This window comes from Zingiber officinale, chromosome 1B, assembly GCF_018446385.1.
Source record: "Zingiber officinale cultivar Zhangliang chromosome 1B, Zo_v1.1, whole genome shotgun sequence".
NCBI lineage: Eukaryota > Viridiplantae > Streptophyta > Magnoliopsida > Zingiberales > Zingiberaceae > Zingiber > Zingiber officinale.
The window spans coordinates 129,202,566-129,225,119 of NC_055986.1; the positions used below are offsets into that span (position 1 = coordinate 129,202,566).

At 37.9% G+C, this 22,554-nt stretch overlaps 2 protein-coding genes across 2 annotated transcripts; both read right to left on the bottom strand.

Annotated features, from left to right (window-relative positions):
* Positions 1–1,102: 1,102 nt before the first annotated feature.
* LOC121978757 (50S ribosomal protein L12, chloroplastic-like) lies at positions 1,103–2,074 on the bottom strand. The gene has a single exon (XM_042531057.1). It carries the CDS (start codon positions 1,970–1,972, stop codon positions 1,403–1,405), a length of 570 nt encoding a protein of 189 aa, XP_042386991.1. The 5' UTR covers positions 1,973–2,074; the 3' UTR covers positions 1,103–1,402.
* A 457-nt stretch (positions 2,075–2,531) lies between these two features.
* LOC122042115 (SNF1-related protein kinase regulatory subunit gamma-1-like) lies at positions 2,532–22,408 on the bottom strand. Its single transcript, XM_042602070.1, has 7 exons — positions 22,243–22,408; positions 21,969–22,141; positions 21,810–21,899; positions 21,563–21,724; positions 3,298–3,380; positions 3,024–3,215; positions 2,532–2,910 (listed from the first exon to the last, which is right to left on the bottom strand). The coding sequence occupies exons 1-7, from the start codon at positions 22,406–22,408 to the stop codon at positions 2,532–2,534; spliced, it is 1,245 nt and encodes a 414-aa protein (XP_042458004.1).
* Positions 22,409–22,554: the final 146 nt, after the last annotated feature.

Here is a 22,554-nt window from a genome sequence, read left to right on the forward strand (position 1 = left end):
TTTTTAAAAAAGACAACACTTTTTATGTGTTGTCTTTAACAAAAATAATGATTTTTATGTGTTGTCTTTGTAAAAAAAGACAACATTTTTAAAGCATTGCAAAAACGTTATCTTTGCTACAATCGACAATGCTTTTAAAGTGTTACCTTTGAGCAGACTTTTAACAACGCTTTTTCAGCAACATAGACAACGCTTTTAAAGCGTTGTCTACTAGCTTTTTTTCTTTGTAGTGGCTCGATAACATCTAAATGAACCAAGCTTGAATCAAGCTTAAGCCAACCTTGTATTGAGAGTTCGATAACATCTAAATGAACCTGCGCCTATGGCCTGTGAACCTACACCTATGGCCTGTGTACCTCAAGGGTGTGATTGGATGATTATAGGTGTAGCAACTACATGCTATGTGGCACTGCATTCGAACCTCAAGGGTGTGACTGTAAAGTATTTCGACGAAGAACTATTAAAAATACTTTGGGATTTAAGAGAGAAGATGATTAAAACCAATGAGTAAAGAACATTCAAGTCAAGAGGATAAGTAGCATCTATCAAGATCCTTTAAGTTCATACAATAAGATGTAGTCGATAGGAGTAGTTTTGAATGTCTCCTAATTAAAATTTTTTTGTATGCAAATAATTATGTTTGTTATAGAAGTGTAAGGATGATAATTTGTATATTATTATTTATTTAATACTATGTTGTTAATTGAAATAGATTTATTTTCATTTATCTTTTATTTGTCTTTGGTATTAAAAGACAATAGTTTAAAATTTCTTAGCTTTTGCTAAAAAAAAATAATATTTTTTTATGCATTGTGAAACTGTTGTCTTTGCTAAAAAAGACAACACTTTTTATGCGTTGTCTTTGTAAAAAATGACAATGCTTTTAAAACGTTGCAAAAGCGTTATCTTTGCTACACAAGATAAATCAGAAAATGGAGGAAGAACAATAACATCATTGGAAGAACAATAACAAATGGTACAACAGAACAATATTTCCCACAAATATAAACAATAAATAGGAGGACGTAAAACAATAAGAGAATCACAAAGAAAGTAAGAATATTGGAGAAATTTAAATCATAATTTTGCAGAACTCCCAAGATAAATCAGAAAATGGAGACTGATCATCAAAGTAATTGGAAAGTCGAGCAATTAGGTTGATACACCAGGTTTGACCATCTTTTTAGCTCTGAAAATTGTAGCCCGAGGAATCCATTTTCACACACGAATTCCGAAGGGATAAACATAAGAATTTGTGGCCAATAATTCACCGAGACAAAGTTCACGGATCGATAGCCGAAGCTAATTTAAATGAAAATTTGAACAAGGAAAAAGGAGGATCGGAAAAGCGTAAATTTGAAAATCTAACCATGAAACTTCTTTCGCTTTGATTCCTCCGAACTCATACGATCGAGACCTTTGCCCCAACCTCCTCGAGCTGCTTCTTGGCCTCTTCTGCCTCCTCCTTTGATGCGCCCTCCTTGAACTTCTTCGGAAGCCCCTCGATCAAGTCCTTGGCCTCCTTGAGGGGCAGGTTCGTCAGCGCCCGGACCACCTTGATGGTGGCGATCCTGGCGTTGCTTGGGACCTCCTCGATGACCACGTCGAACTCGGTCTTTTCCTCTACCGCCGCCTCTCCTCCGGCGGCCGCGTCAGTGGCGGCTCCGGGAGCAACGGCAACAGCGGCGGGCGCGAAGGCGGCGGCAGAGACGCCGAGACGGTCCTGGAGGTGGTCGACGAGGCTGCGGGCTTCCTCCAGTGTGAGGTTGGAGATGATGGTGCCGATCTCTTCGATCTTTGGAGAGACCGCAGCAGGCGGGCGGACGAAGGTGGCGCGGCGGCAGCCGCGACGGGGGAATGACTGGGCAGCGAACTTTAGGGCCTTGGAAGGGGATTCGGGCGAGGAGGAGGCGGTGGATGGGGCGGAGTAGTAGGCAACGAGGGAGAGAGCGGAGGTGAGCGTGGCCGCCATCTTTGCTCCTCTGGCGATCGGGAGAGGGATGAGGATTGAAGAGGGAGAGGGATGAGAAAAGGGATAAGGCAGCGACTGCGAATTGACAGCTGCGAGTGGTGAAATTAGAAGAGCCGACGAGCCGTCTCGACAGGATAACCTTCCGGTCCAATTGTTGTTCGGCTTAGTTTGGGTCGGATTTGATTAAATTGACCGGCTTGGCGGAATTGGGTCCAAAATAGACTTGCACGAAGACACTGTATATAATTGTATTTATATTATGATCCAATAAACTTGCAGAAGTCAAAATCTTTCCACGATATTTATGGAAAACAAATTAGAGTCCTGTATATTAAAGGATACATTGATTAAGATGCAAACTGCAAATACCAATATATATCGGAGACATACTTGCTGCTATAAGATCAGTGCTATCTGATGTGATGGTAAAAGCCGGTGCTATCTGATGTGATGGTAAAAGCCGGATGCTGGAAGATAATCGATTGACTCAACATCTACACAGCATTTCTGTTGTGTGTTTGAGTAGCAAGAACTGAATCAAACCAATCTTTCTACCTGTTCAAGTTCGCCTGACCATCCCTCCATCATCCACATAACTGCCTGTCTGGTATAGCACTGATTTGAAGAAGCCACCTCCATCAATTCTGGAATCCATGGATGGAGGAGAAAAAGGAAGGAGAATGTCTTTCAGAGTCACCATACCCTCAAGTTCCCCAGAATCACTAACCAAGAAACAAATTTCACTCAGAGAAACTACCATCAATTCCATTGTCTTCTTGAGACTGTCATGCTTCTGAAGAACCACTGGATTGCTAGTTTTCGGAAGATTAGAATTCTCCAATCTAAGCAGACCAGCTGAAGCAAGCTCTGTTTTTGTAGACAGATTGCTATCCTGTGCAGCTTTTCGAATCTTTGAGAATTCTTCGATTGTTAGTGTCCTGGAAATTTCATTCATTTTAGTTGTTTATGATTGTCACGCGCTCATGGACTTTTGACATGCCGAAGTAGAGATTATACACTGCTAGAATTTGTAAATAGAAGGAAAACTTACTTCCTCTTGCTGAATAGAGAATCATCCTTGACCAGGAGATAAATGTCAGAACGTTTCACAGATCCCATTAGCATTCCAGACCTTCGATCTACAATGGGTACGCCATTGATCTGCTTATCCCACAGTATGTGCAAGACATCCACTAAAGTTTGATCCGAGTAAATAGAAACCACTCCAGCAGAGTCTATCAACCTATAAGAACTTAGACAAGTTAATTCTAGACATTGTGACACATTACTGATAAGACTTACACAGCATCGCATCCTTCACTAACCCATATTCTACTAGAGATTTCTCAGCAACCTTATCGAACCACTCGAGTCCGTTTGACTGAAGAAGCAACTCTAGTACTGCATGCTGAAATCGTTGGAAATTTAATGTAGATGAAAAATTAAATCTTGATTATTAAATCAAAATTGATAAATCTTGTTCGTTCAGGTTTAAATATCTTTGAATGGCTAAATTTCATTCATGATTTCTAAAGAGTGGCATTTAATGAAGAGATATTGTGTCTCTTTGGAAAGAATATGATCTACTTCATCTAATTTAAAATGAATGGATGATATCTAATTGAATCAAGAGGTTCTTATACCCCTTCATTTAGTATAAATAAAGTCTCTCACATTCTCATTTCAATCACTCAATTCCTTCCAAACAAAGCAAGGATTGTATTCCATACTTGTATTGGAGAGTTCGAGAAGCTTCTTTGATTCGAAGGTCTTGCGATTTATATTGCTGTCATCGCAAGATAAAGTCGTATCTTGAGAGACGATTATCATGTTCTGTAAGCACCTTGTATGGGGCAAATTCATTTAAAGAGATAGAGTCTAACACTAGTCTCGATTTCACTAAAACGGTGGTATGCCGTCATTCTACCCGCGCTCAGATTGCACCACTAGAAGATCCCAACAACTTTAAGACGAACTTTTCTGTGCAATCTTAATGGATTCATCATCGACAGCTCTTGTTCCACTAGCGCATGGCGAGCAGCCAGAGAAGTTTACAGGTACGGATTTCAAGATGTGTTAGCAAAAGATGTTGTTTTACCTAACCATATTGAACCTTGTGAGGTTCTTACGTGAAGATGTCCCCTCTATATCTTAAGACGAGACTGATAAAGGAAAGAAGGCGACATATGATGCATGGGGACATAGTGACTTCTTATGTCGAAACTATATCCTCAATGGCTTGGATAACATATTATATAACATGTACATTCCAATGAAAACTGCAAAGGAGTTATGGAAATCTCTCGAAAGGAAGTACAAAATAGAAGATGTCAGATTGAAGAAATTTATCGTCGGCAAATTCTTAGACTTCAAAATGATTTATTCTAAAAATGTGACAACTCGAGTCCAAGAGTTGCAGTTGATCCTCCATGATTTGCATGCCGAGGGCATGACAATGAATAAGTTCTTTCAAGTTACCGTGATAATTGAGAAACTTTCACCTTCGTTGTGGGAATTCAAAAATTATCTAAAGCACAAGCGAAAGGAGATGAGACTTGAGGATCTGATTGTAAGACTGTGGATTGAAGAAGATAATCACAAGCAATCAAAATCAATAAAAATACTTATATTTGCAAAGGCAAATTTGCTGGAACTAAACACTGGTAGGAAAAGAAAGTATCCCGGCAAATGATAGAGTCAAGGGAGGGCTAAGAAGTTCCAAGGAATATGCCACAACTGTAACAAACCAAATCACAAGGTTAAACACTGCCGACGTCCAAAGAAAGTCACTTAAGTGTATATGACTGAAGATAAGTCAGTGCCAATAGATATGTCAGAATTAGACTTGACTGTCATTGTATTCGAAGCCAACTTGGTGGACAATCTAAGGTAGTAGTGAGTCAATACTGGTGCCACATGTCACATTTGCTCTGATAAGGCCCAGTTTTCAACTTATACCCTTATTAATGGGAGAAAACTAATTATGAGCAATTTTGTAACTTCCAATATTATTGGTCTTGGCAAGGTGGTACTAAAGATGACATCAGGCAAAGAAGTGACACTAATTGATGTGCTTCATGTTCCCGACATTCGGAAGAATTTAGTGTCAGGGTTGGTTCTTGTCAAAGCTGGATTCAGGCTAGTGTTTCAGTCAAATAAATATGTATTGATAAAAAATGATCAATTCATAGGCAGAGGGTTCATGGAGAAAGGTCTATTCAAAATGAATGTAGTGTCTATACACCGTGAATTCAATAGCAATAAAATTATAAATTCTTCTTATTTAATCTAGTGTTCTAATTTATGACATGTTAGACTTGAACATGTAAATTATAACACTTTGCGATGACTTATGAATTTAAATTTATTGCTAACATTTTATATTGATCCAACACATAAATGTGAAATATGCGTTGAAGCTAAAATAACAAAGTTGTCTTTCCATTCAATGAAAAGAAACATGACCCCTCTAGAATTAATTCACAGTGACATATATGACTTAAAATTTATGCAAACTAGAGGAGGCAAAACGTACTTTGTTACTTTTATTGATGTTTGCATTAGATACTGTTATGTGTATCTATTGAAAGGCAAAGATGAAGCCTTAGAAGCATTAAAAGATTATAAGAATGAAGTTGATAATCAAATTGATCAACGAATTAAAAGAATTCGAAGTAATCGAGGAGGAGAATATGATGATCCATTTGATGAATTTTGTGCAGAATATGGTATTATTCATCAAACGACAGCTCCTTACTCTCCTTAATCAAATGGGATTGCCGAGCGTAAGAACTGGACTCTTAAAAAAATGATGAATGCTATGTTGATAACTTCGAGCTTACCCCGGAATTTATGAGAAGAGGGAAGCTATTTTATTAGCAAACTGTATTCTTAATAAAACCCACACAAAAGGAAAGATAAAACTCCTTATGAGTTATGGAAGGATCATAAGCCTTTTTATAAGTATCTGAAAGTGTGGGGGTATTTAGCTAAGGTAGAAATATCTAAGCCAAAGCAAACTAAAATAGGACCAAAGACAATTATTTTTATTGGATATGCCAATAATAGTAGTGCATAAGTGCACAAATCAATAGTCCTTGATGTACATATTGGAACAATAATTGAATCAAGGAATGCTATATTTTTTGAAGATATCTTTCCTCGCAAAGATAGGAAAGAGGAAAATTCAAATAAAAAACTTATGAAACTGAAGTAATCTTAGAAATAATGAGAAACTAAGACGTAGCAGCAAGAGGGCCAACATAGTAACTTCATTTGGTTCTGATTTCATGACTTATATATTGAAAAATAAACCAAGGACAATAAGCAAAGTCTTATTAAGTCCTGAGGCTCCCTTTTAGAAAGAAGCCATCAATAGTGAAATAAATTCCATCATGCAAAACCATACTTGGGAATTAGTAGATATTCCAGCTGGAATCAAACCTTTAGGATGTAAATGGATCCTAAAGAAGAAATATAAGGCTGATGGAACTATTGAAAAATACAAGACAAGACTAGTGGCAAAGGAATTCAAACAAAAGGAAAACCTTGAATTCTTTGATACATATTCACCGGTAACAAGGATCACATCTATTCGAGTATTCATTGCTATTGCTGCAATACGTAACCTTGAGATACATCAAATGGATGTGAAAATAGTCTTTTTGAATAGTGAATTAGAAGAAGAAATATATATAGAGCAACCTGAAGGGTTTGTAGCTCCAAGATAAGAAAATAAAGTATGTAGACTCATGAAGTGGTTAAAACAAGCACTGAAATAGTGACATGAGAAATTTGATAGAACTATGATGTCAAATGGATTTAAAATAAACGAGTGCGATAAATGCATATATATCAAAGACACACCTAACTCGTTTGTCATTATCTATTTATATATAGGCGATATGCTCATCATGGGTAGTAATCATGATATAATCATGACTACTAAGAAGATGCTAACAAAAACCTTTGATATGAAAGATATGAGTATAGCGGATGTTATTGTTGGTGTGATTAGCACTAATGGTTTAACTCAGGTTTTGATGAATGACAAATTAGGTTAAGCTAGGTTTGTCGTTGTCTAACACTCTGATCGAGTGTGCAGGCGAAGTCCAGACAGGTCGACGGGCTGACCAAATGTCTGGCACGAAGCCCAGCTAGGTCGAATGGTCGACCGGATAGCTGGCACGAAGTCCAAATGGGTCGAAGGGCTGACCGGACATTTAGCACGAAATCCATCTAGGTCGACGGGCTGACCGGATAGCTGGCGCGAAGTCCGGGTCGAAGGGCTGACCGGACGTCTGGCAAGTAAGTAAAGGTAAGTCACTGGAGGGGAGTGACTGTGAGGACGCGTTCCCGGGAAGGGAACTTAGGCGTCGATCCAATTTAGATCCATTTCGGAAATCTAAGTTGAGATCGTGACTAGATTCCGGTCTCAGAAAGACGGAATCTAAGTCATATACTCTTTATGTTAAAATTATAAAATGTGCTAATACTTTGTTTTGCAGGATATACATTATATATTTGCCTCAGACTAACCTTGTCTTGCAGGAGAAGGAGTTTCGGGAGAAAGGTTGTCCGGGCGCCCGGAGGCAAGTTTTATCCCCAGCGCGTACGTCGTCGACACGTGGAGCTCTCTGGTTGGGCCTACTACGTCACACCATGTCACCTAGAAGGGATCCGGGCGCCCCAAGCATCCTATAAAAGAAGGGTCAAGGGTGGAGCTTCCATACACAACTCAGAACAAACGATCTGCTCACTTGTGCTCCTGCGACGCTGTGAATCTCCGACATCGCGCCATTCCTTTAGTTTCTTTTCTTGTCGGTATTATTCTGTTTTACTAATTAATTCCTGTACGTCAATTTTTGTAAACATTCTTCCGAATTATTAGTGATTGCCCAACGAAAGTACTCAACGAGTACGGGCCTTGGAGTAGGAGTCGACACAGGCTCCGAACCAAGTAAAAAGAACTTGTGTTAGCTTTGTTTCTTTTCGCTTATATTTTCCGCTGCGCTTAACTCTTTTCGAAAGTTTTTAAATCGATATTCACCCCCCCTCTATCGAACGATCACGGTCCAACAAGTGGTATCAGAGCATGTACCGCTCTGACTTGGTGCAACCACCAATCAGACAAGGGGGTGATCTGTTTTAAAAATTATTTTTCTTTCGGCTTTCAGTTTTTCATATAAATTATTACCTTTTTGGAAATTTCTTTTCGTTGTAATTAAATTTGGTGCAACACCAATTTAGTTATTTTTTTTCTTCCCGCATTACTAATCCAAGACCAAGTCTTGGAACCTCTCTTGTTTGTTTTCCTGTGTGCAAATTAAAATGTCGCAACTTGAGGGCTTTAGCACAGTGCGACCTCCCCTGTTCAACGGGGATGATTTCCCGTACTGGAAGAAGCGAATGGAGGTGTATCTCAAGACGGACTTCGACTAGTGGCTTAGCATCACAAAAACCTATAAACCGCCAGTTGACAACTCCGGAAATCTGCTTGATCCAGAACAATGGACGTCAGACATAAAGAAGAAAACGTCAACGAAGAACAAGGCGATCAACACGTTACAATGCAGATTGACAAGGGAAGAGCTGAACCGGGTCGGACCGTATCAGAACGCGAAAGAGCTATGGGATAAATTGATAGAGCTGCACGAAGGAACTAGCGACGCTAAGGTAACAAAAAGGGATTTGTTGTTAAATAAAATATTTAATATAAAAATACAGGAAGGAGAAACGGTGAGTCAGCTGCACGTGAGGATCAAGGATATCCTCACCGGGTCCACGTGATAGGCCACCAGATGAAAAATAGAGATCTAATCAGGTATGCATTAAACACGTTTCCACACAACAATTTGTGGGCATCTATCGTGGATGCCTACAAAATTTCTAAGAATTTATCTAAACTATGAATTATTTTGTGAATTAGAGTTACACGAACAAACTAATGCTAGATCCGAGAAAGGTGTAACTTTGTTTGCAGGTTCCTCCAAGGAAAAGAAGAACAAGCCTGAACCTGAAGAAGATTCTGACCAGAACTCCGAAGATGAAGAGCACCTGGTGAACCTGGTAAGGAAGATGTTCATCAGGAAGAAAAGGAGCTTCAGCAAGAAGGATCTTCAGAAGATCAACACTCCAACCGAATCGAGGAACGTGACATGCTTCGGATGCAACAAAAAGGGACACTACAAGAATGAGTGTCCGAGATCAAAGAATGACAAAACGAAGTCGACTAAAAAGAAGGCCCTCAAAGCAATGTGGGACGACTCGTCTTCGGAAGAATCGGAGGACGAAGATCAGAAGAACCAAAGTTACCTCGCGCTGATGGCCCACAAAGCAGAGTTGGAGGACGAATCGGAAGACGGGTCCGAACCCGAATCGAGCCACGAGTCCGTACTCGTTTCCGAAGGTTCCAAAGAGGTATACTTTAATTTGAACAAAAAGTTTTTTAAAATTATTTCATGTTTAAATAATAAATTAATGAAAACTGAAAAAGAAAATACATTACTCCTTGAGGAAAATCAAAACCTCAAGGAACAAATTGTAAATAATAATCCGACTCAAGATCTAACACTTGAGGAGGAGAATCTATCACTAAAATTAGAAATTAATAATTTAAAAAAAATGTTAGAAAAATTTACAACAAGATAAAAAAACTTAGATCTAATTTTAAATAATCAAAATGCATGTTATAACAAAACCGGACTTGGATATAAGTCAAACTCAAATAAAACTTTTAAATCATTAATAACCCAACACAAACCAACGAGTAAAGCCTGGGTTCCGAAAATGTATTTGATCACGCAAGTAGGACTTAACCAATACTATATACCTAAAGAAAAAAATATATTATATAAATTCGAATAAACCAAATCAAAAACCAAAATACAAACCTAAACAAAAAAATTCAAAATCTAAATATTTTAAAACTCACCAAAACTCGACCTATCATCAAGTAAATTATAACTATAAAAGAAATAGACATAAACCCAAAACGAAAAATTAAATTAAAGGTCAATAATTCAGGGGAGGCTCCAGAATAACTGACACCTCCAAAACTAACATACCTGGAAGGGTAACTCAAACTAATCTACCCGGCAGGGTACTTAGGATTAATTAGAAAAGAGTTCAAGTTTAACTTGAAAAATGGTACTGGTGAAGTTTTGGATGATAGTACGTTAGGGAAGCTTAGTCTATGCATGTTTAGGAAGATATGACTTCGACTTGGTGCATTTGGCTAAGTGGAACTGACCGAAGCTATCCTTTATGGATCCTAACTAGTTAGACTAAAGTTTTGTACTAAGTCCAGTGGATAGGACTATTTAGAAAACCCCGAAGGCATGGTTACTCTAATGATGTCCAAGTGACTTACCATAGCCCAGAAGTTTATCCAGAGAACGCCTATCTGTTGAACTCAAAGCTAAACCTGAATCTAACACAAGTTAAACCAAACCCTAAAATTAAACCTAATTCATCTCACAAAATTATAAGATTCCCTGATTGAAAACATAGATCGGGTGAGATGACTAAGGACTCAAGTAAAATTAAATTAAAATAAAAATAAATTAATTTAAATTAAAATAAATTAATTTAAATGAAAATTAAACTTAAATTTAATTTAATTAAAATTAAAATTAAATTAAATTAAATAAACTAAATGAGAATTAAATTAAATCAAAATTTAATTAAACTAAAAGGAGATGAAATTAAATTTAAATTAAGGAAAATTAAATTAAATTTAATTCTATTTTTAAATTTTAAATTTATCTTTAAAACTAAATTTAATTCTATTTTTAAATTAAAAAATTTATTTTAAAAAAAATAACTTAAAATTTTTTAACTTAAAAATTTATTTTAAAAATTTAACTTAATTTTTTTTAAAAAACATTATTTTAAAAATTAACTTAAATTTCTTTTAACTTGAAAATTTACATGAAAAATTAAACTTAATTTTTTTTAACTTAAAAATTTATTTTAAAAAATAACTTAATTTTTTTAACTTAAAAATTTATTTTAAAAATTAACTTAAATTTTTATAATTTTTTTTAACTTAAAAATTTATTTATTAACTTAATTTTTTTTTAACTTAAAAATTTATTTTAACTTATGTGTGTGTGAAAATTAACTCACACTCTCACATAAAATGATCAACCTTAAAAATGATTTTAAAAGAATAAAATTAGACTAACTTTAACTCCTACCTATTGTAGGAAACCAGGTAGATTTTGGACAGTGGTTGCTCCAAGCATATGACCGGAGATCACACCAAGTTCACCCAACTTACCTACAAGAGTCTAGGAACAGTTGCCTTTAGAAACATTGACAAACTCAAGGTAATCGGTATAGGTAACATTGAATTAAAAATAGATTTCATCATTACGAATGTTTTACTTGTTGAAAATTTCAAGTATAATCCCCTAAGTATCAGTCAATTGTGTGATAGTAGATATAAGGTTAGGTTTTTCATCTACATAATGCTTAATCAAACACCTAGACAACCCTAACATAAGCCTAAAAGGGTTTAGAAAAGACAACATCTATGCAATCAACTTAACCACTTCTTCAATTAAGTGTTACTTAACACAAAAAGAAGAAACCTGGTTATGACATAGAAGAATGTCACACACAAATTTCATAAATATAAGCAGACTAAATGGATTAGTTAGAGCACTACCAAAATTACCTAACTTAGATTCAACCATATGTAATACTTGTCAACAAGGTAAACAAACAAAATCTACCCACAAATTAACTAATTAATCACCAACCAACTCAATATTAGAACTTTTACACTTAGACATATTTGACTCCCATGGAGTCAAATCAATAAATGGAAGCTTATATTATCTAGTAATAATAGATAACTATTCTAGGTTCACTTGGGTCAAATTCTTAAAAAATAAAGATGAAACCTTTGAAATATTTACAAATTTTTGTAAACAAATTGAGAATGAAAAAGATATTAAAATTAAAAGAATTAGAAGCGACAATGGGGGAGAATTTAAAAATCACAATTTTAGTAAATTTTGTCTTGAAAATGGATATCATCACGAATTTTCGTGTCCGAAAACCCCCCAACAAAATGGAATTGTAGAAAGAAAAAATAGAACCCTACTTGAAGCTTCCAAAACTATGATAAATGAGTATAATCTACCTAAGTATTTTTGGGCAAAAGCCGTTAGTACAGCCTGCTATGTGCAAAATAGAACAACACTAAATAAAACACATAATAAAACCCTTTTTGAAATTTACTATAATAAACAACCCAATATAAGATATTTTAGAGTATTTGGGTGCCCAGTCTTCATCCTAAACACAAGAGAACATTTAGGGAAATTCACTTCTAAAGTAGAAAATGGAATATTTGTAGGCTACTCCCTAAATAGTAGAGGCTACAGAATTTATAATAATGTTGTTGGTGCAATCTTAGGTCAAGGTTGACCTGGTTGACCAGACTCGAGTTGACTTGACTCGAGTTGTGTTTTGATGTTTGACGAGTTATGTTTGACGATATTTGACGAGAAGAGAAGTTCTATTCTTGATATGGGACAAGAATAGATGTTTGGGAGATTATTGGTGCAACCGTAGGTCAAGGTTGACCTGGTTGACCTGATTCGGGAAAGAGTCCAAGTATGGAGACTTGGCAACGGAAAAGTCCAAGTGTGGAGACTTGGCACTGGAAAAGTCCAAGCAGGGAGCTTGGCACGCGAAAAGTCCAAGTGTGGAGACTTGGCACGGGAAAAGTCCAAGTATGGAGACTTGGCACTGGAAAAGTCCAAGTATGGAGACTTGGCACGGAGAAGTCCAAGCAGGGAGCTTGGCACGAGGGAAAGTCCTAACTGGGATGTTAGGCAGTGTAGAAAGTCCTGGTGAGTGAAGCCAGGCAAGTCCTAACTGGGATGTTAGGCGGTGTGGAAAGAGCTGGTGAGTGAAGCACGGCAGTGGAAAAGTCCTAACTGGGATGTTAGGCAATGGGAAAGTCCTAACTGGGATGTTAGGCAGTGTGGAAAGTCCTGGTGAGTGAAGCCAGGCAGTGAGAAAGTCCTAACTGGGATGTTAGGCAGTTGGAAAGTCCTGGTGAGTGAAGCCAGGCAGTGAGAAAGTCCTAACTGGGATGTTAGGCAGTGTGGAAAGTCCTGGTGAGTGAAGCCGGGCAAGGGAAAAATCCAGATGGATCAAGGGTGATCGGACATCTGGTGTGGAGAAGTCTAAGTGGGTCAAAAGGATTGACCGGACAATTAGCGGGAAGTGCTAACAGGTCAAGGGAGTGACCGGATGCTAGGAATGATGTACCAACAGGTCAAGGTTGACCGAATGTTGGTGTGGAAGCCTTAGGTCTAGGGCTGAGAAGTTTGGATCGGTCTGGTGACCGATCCAGTGATACTGCGTTTGCCCTGATCGGTCTGGTGACCGATCAGAATCATATCAGTGGCTCACTGATTGTAATCTGATCGGTCTGGAGACCGATCAGGAGGCAACGCAACCTCGCGAGAAGAAAGCCGTGGATCGGTCTGCTGACCGATCCACCCATGGCCTGATCGATCGGCAAGACCGATCAGGCATAAGCCTGATCGGTCTGTGGACCGATCAGGGCTTCGATCGCGACACCTGATCGGTTTGGGGACCGATCAGGTGACAAACAGAAGCTTCATGCGCCTAGGCTGATCGGTCTGCAGACCGATCAGGGTTCTAGCCGTTGCGACGCAACGGCTAGTTTCTTCGCTGTCTTCTTCGCAGGTATAAAGGGGTCGAGGGCTGCTGCTGCACGAGTACTTCTTCTTCTTCCTTCCTGTTGCGAAGTGCTGTTGTGCTTGAGCTTTGTTGAGCTCCTCCTTGTCGAAGCTTCGCGTGAGCTTCATTCCACGATTGGATCAGCTGCTGCTGAGTTGCTTGTTGCATCTGTCCGTGAAGTTGCTACTTCATCCGGGACCCCAGTCGACGAGAAGGCAAGCTACTGTGTTTACATTCTTGTTGTATTTTGTTCTTGCTATTCTCTTGTACTCTTAGCTTGCTGTTGCAAGTGATTGTGGCGAGGTTTCTCCACCCACAAGGAGTTGATATTAGCCGGTTCTCCGGGGACTCATCCACCGACGGATTGATAGGCTTCGTCCACCTTACGGACACGCCGAGGAGTAGGAGTTTCATCTTCGAACCTCGTTACATCCTTGCGTTGAGGTTTGATTTCTTCTCCTGTTTTCTTTCTACATTTAGTTTCCGCTGCGCTAACCCTAGTTTGTAGAAAGAAACGCGAGCAATTGGGGTCGGCTATTCACACCCCCTCTCTAGCCGTACGAAGAGATCCTAACAAATGTTACCTTAAGAATTGAAGAGACTACCAATGTGAAATTTGAAGAATCCAAACAAAACCTAGAACAAACTCAACTACAACCTGTTGGTGCAGGAAACATCCGACGATCGAACTCGTGTTTTGATAATGGCAAAGGATTCAAAGTTAAGGTGTTTTGTATTCTAACAAGTCTACTTGAGGATTTCAGGAAAGTCCTAACTGCGGTTAGGCAAAGGGAAAAACCCTAGGGGGTGGTAACCCTAGGTCATAGGGGGTGGTAACCCTATGCGGAAAGTCTTGGCAGGTCGATGACTTCAGGCAAAAGTCCTAGGGGGTGGTAACCCTAGGTGGAAAGTCCTAGTGTCACGAACCAGGTGAAAGACTGGACTAGCTGGGAAGCGGATGTCCAGCAGAAAGTCCGGAAGCGTCGAGTGCTGAGCAAAAGTCCAGTCGATCTGGAGGATCGACTGGCAACAGGTAAATCTCCTGAGTGGAGTAGGTGAGGACGCGTTCCCCGTAGAGGGAACAGTAGGCGTCGGGTCGACCTAGGGTTTCCGGTTGGAAATCCGAAGTCAGACCCGGACAGTCCGGAGACTGTCATAAACATTCTTTATTATTCATACTGTTATTTTGTGCTAACTTTGTGTTGCAGGATGTTGTTTGGGACTAACATGTCTTGCAGGTACAAAATAACGAAGATTTGTCTCGGATGAACAGTATCTGAGGCGCCTCCATGGAGCTTGGAGGCACCTCGGGTGCAAAAGCTGACCTGGCTACGAAGCTTCAATGGAGGCTCCTTGGTGAGGGTATAAGGCGCCTTGAGCAGGGCATAAGGCGCCTTAAAGGGATGAAGTTCGACCATATCAGATTTGATCCACGCGGAAGACTCGGCAGCATGGAGGCGCCTTGGACAGCCTTTAAGGCGCCTTGAACACCCATTATAAAGGGGTTTCGACCAGCACTTCAAAATATCAAGTTCTAGGCTTTCCTTCTTCAACGTGCTGCTAACAAAGTCATTCCAAAGTGCTGCTGCGACATTCCGACGACCCGGAGCTCCAATCTTCTTCTTTCTTAAGTTGTTGGTACAAAGTTATTTCAATACTTTCATTATAATTTGTAATTTCTATCGAGCTTATAGTTGTTACCCATCGGAAGCGATCAAGGATCGCGGGCCTTCGAGTAGGAGTCGCCTTAGGCTCCGAACGAAGTAAATTCTTTGTATCCTTCTGTTTGTGTTTCTTTGTTTTAATTCTGCTGCTTTAACTCCGATAGTTTTATGATTTCGATAAACGTACAAAATAGCCACGAGCGTTATTCACCCCCACCCCTCTAGCGCGGTCTCAATCCAACACAACCAATTGAATTTGTTCAAGAAAACAATAATTCTGAAAGAACCAACCAACTCCTAAGTCATGAAGAAGAAGAACAACCTCAAGAGAGTCAACCTCCTAGAACTATAAGAGTCAACCCTAATTATCCAACTGATCAAATAATTGGTGACCCAGATCTAAGGGTTCAAACTAGGCCATCTTTTAGAAATCTAAGTCAAATATCTTTAATCTCAAAAATTGAACCCAAAACCATAGTTGAATCCCTACTTGACCCAGATTGGGTCATAGCTATGCAAGAAGAACTAGCTCAATTTGAGCGTAATGAAGTTTGTGACTTAGTACCACCACCCAAAAACAAGAAGGTAATAGAAACAAAATGGGTATTTAGAAACAAATTAAGTGAAACTGGGGAAATTACTAGAAATAAAGCCAGGCTAGTTGCTAAAGGGTTTAGTCAAGTAGAAGGACTTGACTATGATGAGACTTATGCCCCGATAGCCATATTAGAGTCCATTAGAATGTTACTTAGTTATGTAGTCCACAAAGGGTTCAGATTATATCAGATGGACGTTAAATCTGCTTTCCTAAATGGATTAATAAAAGAAGAAGTCTACGTAGGACAACCACCTGGGTTTGAAAATCTAGAGCACCCTGACTATGTCTATAAATTAAAAAAAGCTTTATATGGACTTAAGCAAGCACCTAGGGCGTGGTATGAAAGACTAACTTCGTACCTAATCTCTAAAGGGTTCAGCCAAGATTAAATTGACCCAACCTTATTCGTTAAGTTAATAAAAGAAGATATTTTTATAGCCCAAATCTGCGTAGATGATATAATCTTTGGTTCAATAAATTCAGAATTTTTAGATGAATTTACAAGCCTAATGGAACACGAGTTTGAAATGAGTCTAGTAGGTAAATTAACCTATTTTTTAGGATTACAAATCAAACAAACAAATGAAGGAAATTACATTTATCAGCAAAAATATACTAAGGAGTTACTTAAGAAATTTGGAATGGAACATACTAAAGAGATAAAAACACCCATGCCAGTGACACAATCTTAGATGATGACCCAAATGGAAAACCAGTTGATTTAAAATATTATAGAAGTGCCATAGGCATCCTACTATACTTAACTACAAGTCGACCAGATATTTTATTTACAGTTAGTACGTGTGTTAGATACCAAACCTGTGCTAAAGAATCTCATTTGACTCAAGTCAAAAGAATCTTTAGATACCTTAAAGGAACAACAAATGTAGGAATTTGGTATCCCAGGACCAACAACTTTGAATTAATAGGATACTCTGACTCAGATTATGCCGGGTGCAAGTTAGACCGCAAAAGCACAAGTGGTGGATGTCAACTACTAGGTCCATCACTTGTCAGCTGGTTTAGTAGAAAGCAACACTGTGTTGCCTTATCTACAACTGAGTCAGAATATATAGTTATAGGAGAGTGCGTTGCACAACTACTATGGATGATGCACACCCTAAAAGATTTTAACTTAAACCTTACAAATATAAAAGTTTTAATTGACAACATTAGCTCAATAAATTTAACAAAAAATCATGTGCATCATTCAAAAACTAAACACATTGAAATTAGGCACCACTTTATCAGGGATCACTTTACTAAAGGTGACATTGAACTCAAATACATTGAGTCCAAGTCAAATTTAGCTGACATTTTCACCAAACCACTCTCTGAGAGTGAATTTAGCAATCTACGTAGAAAACTAGGAATGTGCCTAATAGATTAGGAATTTTAAAATTGTCTTAAAAAAATGGTTATTTTCAAATTCTAAAGTAAAATACTTTTATGTTTTCAAAATTTCCTATTTTTAGAATTTCAAAACAGTTTTAGCCTTAGACTAGAAAAATTCTCTAGAAATCATGTACCCCTAGGGTTAGTACTTGAGCATCTCACCAACTCCTTAGGACTCCCTTGCTTGTGATTGCCAAACATAGAAAGGGGTGAGATGCATAGACAAATTGTCTGGATTTAAGATGCTTATTTCAGTACATCGACATAAGTCTGGGTGTTAAATACAAAACAGACATTGATCAAGTTAAGTTATTCAGTTTAGTCAAACACTAACTGATTACAATGCACTTAACTTGACTAACCAAGTGAAAGCTGCTATCTTCTGATAGTTAGTAAGTACCTAATTGGTTAGACAGTTATTTTAAATGTCAGGTTTAGGGGGAGGATTAAATCAACTTATTTTCATACTTAGTACCAAAATTATTTTCTCCGCTTTAAAAGTAATGTCTTTTCTTAATTTTTTTTAAAATATGATCTTTGGAAATCTAATTTGATAAAATCTATTTTTTTGAAAATAGATTTTAAATTGGATTTTATAAACTAAGGTTTTGAAAATAGAATCTTTTGCAAACTTAGATATAAAAAATAAATTTTAATTAGTTTTGAAAAGTAGATTTCAAACTTAGTTTTGAAATTTTGATTTTGAAAACTTATGTTTGAAAAGTATTTCAAAGTTGAAACTTATTTTGAAAATTTAAAACTTGATCTTGAAATTTGGAACTTATACACTTATGTTTTGAAAATTTGAAATTTTAAAACTTGGTTAAACTTTAAACTTATACTTGAAAAATTAGCTTTTATATTGTAAAAATTATCTTTTGAAAATTAATCAATACTAAGTTATGTTGTTAAATTAGCTATCTTTCAAAACTCAGTTAGTTTACAAAAGTTAAGAAATAAAAATTAAATTAACTATCTAACTTAAAAAACCCTATAAATGTTTGTTTTTACTTGTATATTTTTTCACTAACTTAACCAGATTGTCATTCCATCAAAAAAGGGGAGATTGTTGGTGCAGTTAGCACTAATGGTCTAACTCAGGTTTTGATAAATGCCAAATTAGGTTAAGTTAAGTTTGTCGTTGTTTAACACTCTGATCGAGTATGCAGGCGAAGTCCAGACAGGTCGACGGGTTGACCGGATGTCTGGCACGAAGCCCAGCTAGGTCGATGGGTCGACCGGATAGTTGGCACGAAGTCCAAATGGGTCGAAGGGCTGACCGGACATTTGGCACGAAGTCCAGCTAGGTTGACGGGATGACCGGATAGCTGGCGCGAAGTTCAAACTGGTTGAAGGGCTGACCGGACGTCTGGCAGGTAAGTAAAGGTAAGTCACTGGAGGGGAGTGATTGTGAGGACGCGTTCCCGGGAAGGGAACTTAGGCGTCGATCTAACTTAGATCCATTTCGAAAATCTAAGTTGAGATCGTGACTAGATTTTGGTCTCGGAAAGACGGAATCTAAGTCATACTCTTTATGTTAAAATTATAAACTGTGCTAATAATTTATTTTGCAGGATATACATTATATATTTACCTCGGACTAACTTTGTCTTGCAGGAGAAGGAGTTTCTGGAGAAAGGTGGTCCAGACGCCCGGAGGCAAGTTTATCCCTAGCACGTCGTCGACATATGGAGCTCTCTGGTTGGGCCTGCTACGTCACACCAGGGCGCCCGGAAGCGATCCGGGCGCGCTAAGCATCCTATAAAAGAAGGGTCAAGGGGTGGAGCTTCCATACACAACTCAGAACAAACGATTTGCTCACTTGTGCTCCTACGACACTGCGAATCTCCGACATCGCGCCATTCCTTTAGTTTCTTTTCTTGTCGGTATTATTTTGTTTTACTAATTAATTCCTGTACGTCAATTTTTATAAACATTCTTCCGAATTATTAGTGATTGCCCAACGAAAGTACTTAACGAGTACGGGCCTTGGAGTAGGAGTCGACACAGGCTCCGAACCAAGTAAAAAGAACTTGTGTTAGCCTTGTTTCTTTTCGCTTATATTTTCCGCCGTGCTTAACTCTTTTCGAAAGTTTTTAAATCGATATTCACCCCCCTCCCCCTCTATCGAACGATCACGGTCCAACAGTTATACTCGAGATTAAGATTGATAAGACATTAGATGAAATTATCCTTTCACAGTCTTATTATATTAAGATAGTACTAAGGAAATTTAATGTAGATGATTTTTCCCTATAAAAACACTGATGGACTTAAGCTTGCACTTAGCTAAGAACCATGGTGAACCTGTATCCCAATTGGAATATTCGAGAATAATTGACTGTTTGATATATATCATTAATTGCACACGTTCGAATATTGCCTATACGATCAACAAATTAAGTAGATTTACAAGTAATCCAAATGATGACCATTGGAAGACATTAATAAGGGTTCTTAAATATTTAAGATATACTTTAGAGTATGGATTACATTATACAAGATATCAAGTGATACTAGAAGGCTATTATGATGCAAATTAGATATTTGATACAAAAGACTCTAAATCCACTAGTGAATATGTTTACCATTTGTGGTGGAGCAGTGTCATGGAAATCCACAAAACAAACTTGCATAACTCGATCAACTATGGAATCTGAGTTTATAGCCTTAGATAAAGCCGCAGAAGAAGCAAAATGACTTCGTAACCTTTTAGAAGATATCCCATGTTGGGAAAAATCAGTGCCTGCCGTGATGATATATTGTGATAATCAATCGGTAATTGCAAGGGTACAAAATAGCTTGTATAATGGTAAGTTACAACATATTCATCGACGGCACAATACCATTAGGTAGTTAATCTCTAATAGAGTTATCTCTGTCGATTATGTCAAATTAAAAGATAACTTGGTGGATTCATTTACAAAAGGTTTGAATAGAGATCAAATATACTACACATCAAGAAGAATGAGATTAAAAATCTACAAACAAGAACATTCATAGTGGTAATCTAACCTTGTTGATTAGAGATCCCAAGATCTTAGTTCAATGGAACAACGAAATTATAAAATTCGTGTAAGCACTTGGACTAGTTCCCCTCTCATTCATAGGATGGAAAAGTGTTACTTACGATATGTAGTGAGGTTAAGTTATAAACTTTTAATGACTCCTATACTTGAAAAAGTAGAGTATGGTAGGAAACTCTTTATAGGAGATCACCTATATAAGTATGAAGACGGGCCACTTCAATGAAATACTTAGCAATCCAAGATGTTGTCCATAGTCAAAACGGACAAAACAGTGAGAGCTATAAAGAAGTGAGAGAAGTTATTGTGTAGGTACCATTGTTTTGGTTTACACAAACGGTTGAGTAGTTCAAGACATTATGTTCACTAAGCAGCCTAGTAAATTCGATGGTACTCTACTACAGAAGGTTCAGAGCCACAAGCTACCTCTCCTGATGCAATAATTTTTTAATTGAACTCTCCTTAGGTGATAACATGCATGTATTAATTTTTATTTATCTGGAGGATTGTTGGGAATTTAATATAAATGAGAAATTAAATCTTTATCGTTGGATCAAGATTGACAAATCTTGTTCATTCAACTTGAAAAGTTTAAGTTCTCTTTGGATGACTAAATCTCATTCATTGATTTATAAATGGTGACATCTAATGAAGAGGTAGTGTGTCTCTTAGGAAATGATGCGATCTACATTATCCAATTCAAAATGGATGGATGAGATATAATTGAAACAAGAGATTCTTATACCTCTTCATTTAGTATAAATAAGGTCCCTCACATCCTTATTTCAATCACTCAATTCCTTCCAAGCAAAGCAAGCATTATATTCCATACCTGCATTGGAGTTCAAGAAGTTTCTTTGGTTCAGAGGTCTTGTAACTTGCAGTGTTGCTATGTAAGATAAAGTTGTTATATTTGGGAGACGATTGCCGTGTTTTGTGAGCACTACATGCGAGGTAAATTTGTCTTAAAGAGATAGAGTCTAATTCTAACCCCGACTTCGTCAAAACGATGGTATACTATCATTTTGCCCGCTCAGATTACACCATTAGAAGATCCCAACCGAAATTACGTAGACATCTTGGTTTTACAACAATGGCATCTCTATATCTCTGAAGCAAATGAATCTTCTGGAATTTGATTAAAAAAAAAAAGAAGGAATAAATCCATTTTACTTACCTGAGATATAAACCCTGATACAGTGCACTTAGACTGATCGACGACTGGTATGACATTTAATCTGTGATGTTTTGAGAACAACAATAGTGCATGAAAGAGTGTGTCGACCTCATAGGCGGGGAAGAAGGGTTCCCATAAAAATGACTTGGCCAGTTCTGCAATCTGCAAGGGGAGACCAAGACTCCGAGCTTTAGCAAGAAACAATGCTAGTCGTCAATAATTATTCTTGGATAGAAAGAAAAAGAACCTTAGTTTGTCCAATATGAGAATTCTGTTTTAGCACATCAAGAAATCCATGGTTGCTTCCCTTTGATTCAATTTTTACTTTGTCGATTTCCTGGTAAAGTATATATACATATTTAATTTAGTAAACAAATTCTACACTGCAGGTTTACAATCAGATCACCTTAAGAGACCATAGCAGCAGGCTAGAGAACTCAATCAAACCAATGTCCTTGTCCATGGGATTTCTGGTGGAGAGTGCGTCCCCGGGATCCACAATAGGTGCTCCAAACACATTATTTTCGTACATCAACCTGATCGCATGCTCCACGCAGTCATCGAATCTGACTTCCAAAACTGTAAGAACAACATAATGTTTGTATGTTCGTCGAGCCATTTTTTCCCTTTCGTCTTAAGTTCTCTAACATGCATGGCAATATAATGAATTAGGCAAGCACCTGGCACTGAAGCATGCACGCTGGGGATGGCAGATATGGGAATGTGATTGAGGAAAGATTGTAGCGAAGAGCTCGAAGCTACTGTCTGTTCATCCTTTCTTCTCGATCTTGGCGCTAAGGGTTCTGTCTCTCCGGCCGCCGCCAGGCCACCGCTGGAAGACTTCATGTCGAGCTATCTCATCGCTTCTGTGAGCGGGTGTGCATTAGTATGCGCGCAGGTGGAAGGATGCCAGCATGCGACACGCTTCCGCCGCACACGTGTGAATAAGTCGTATGGTATGGAACGTCATTTCCGATCCAGTCAACTCCTGT

Excerpts from the sequence above, each read along its gene's own strand:
- LOC121978757 (XM_042531057.1), bottom strand. The coding sequence starts at position 1,972 with ATGGCGGCCACGCTCACCTCCGCTCTCTCCCTCGTTGCCTACTACTCC.
- LOC122042115 (XM_042602070.1), bottom strand. The coding sequence starts at position 22,408 with ATGAAGTCTTCCAGCGGTGGCCTGGCGGCGGCCGGAGAGACAGAACCC. Across the intron at positions 21,900-21,968 it reads TGCTGCTATGGTCTCTTAAG|GAAATCGACAAAGTAAAAAT; the intron begins GTGATCTGATTG and ends ATACTTTACCAG. Across the intron at positions 3,381-21,562 it reads TATCAGGGTTTATATCTCAG|CATGCAGTACTAGAGTTGCT; the intron begins GTAAGTAAAATG and ends CAACGATTTCAG.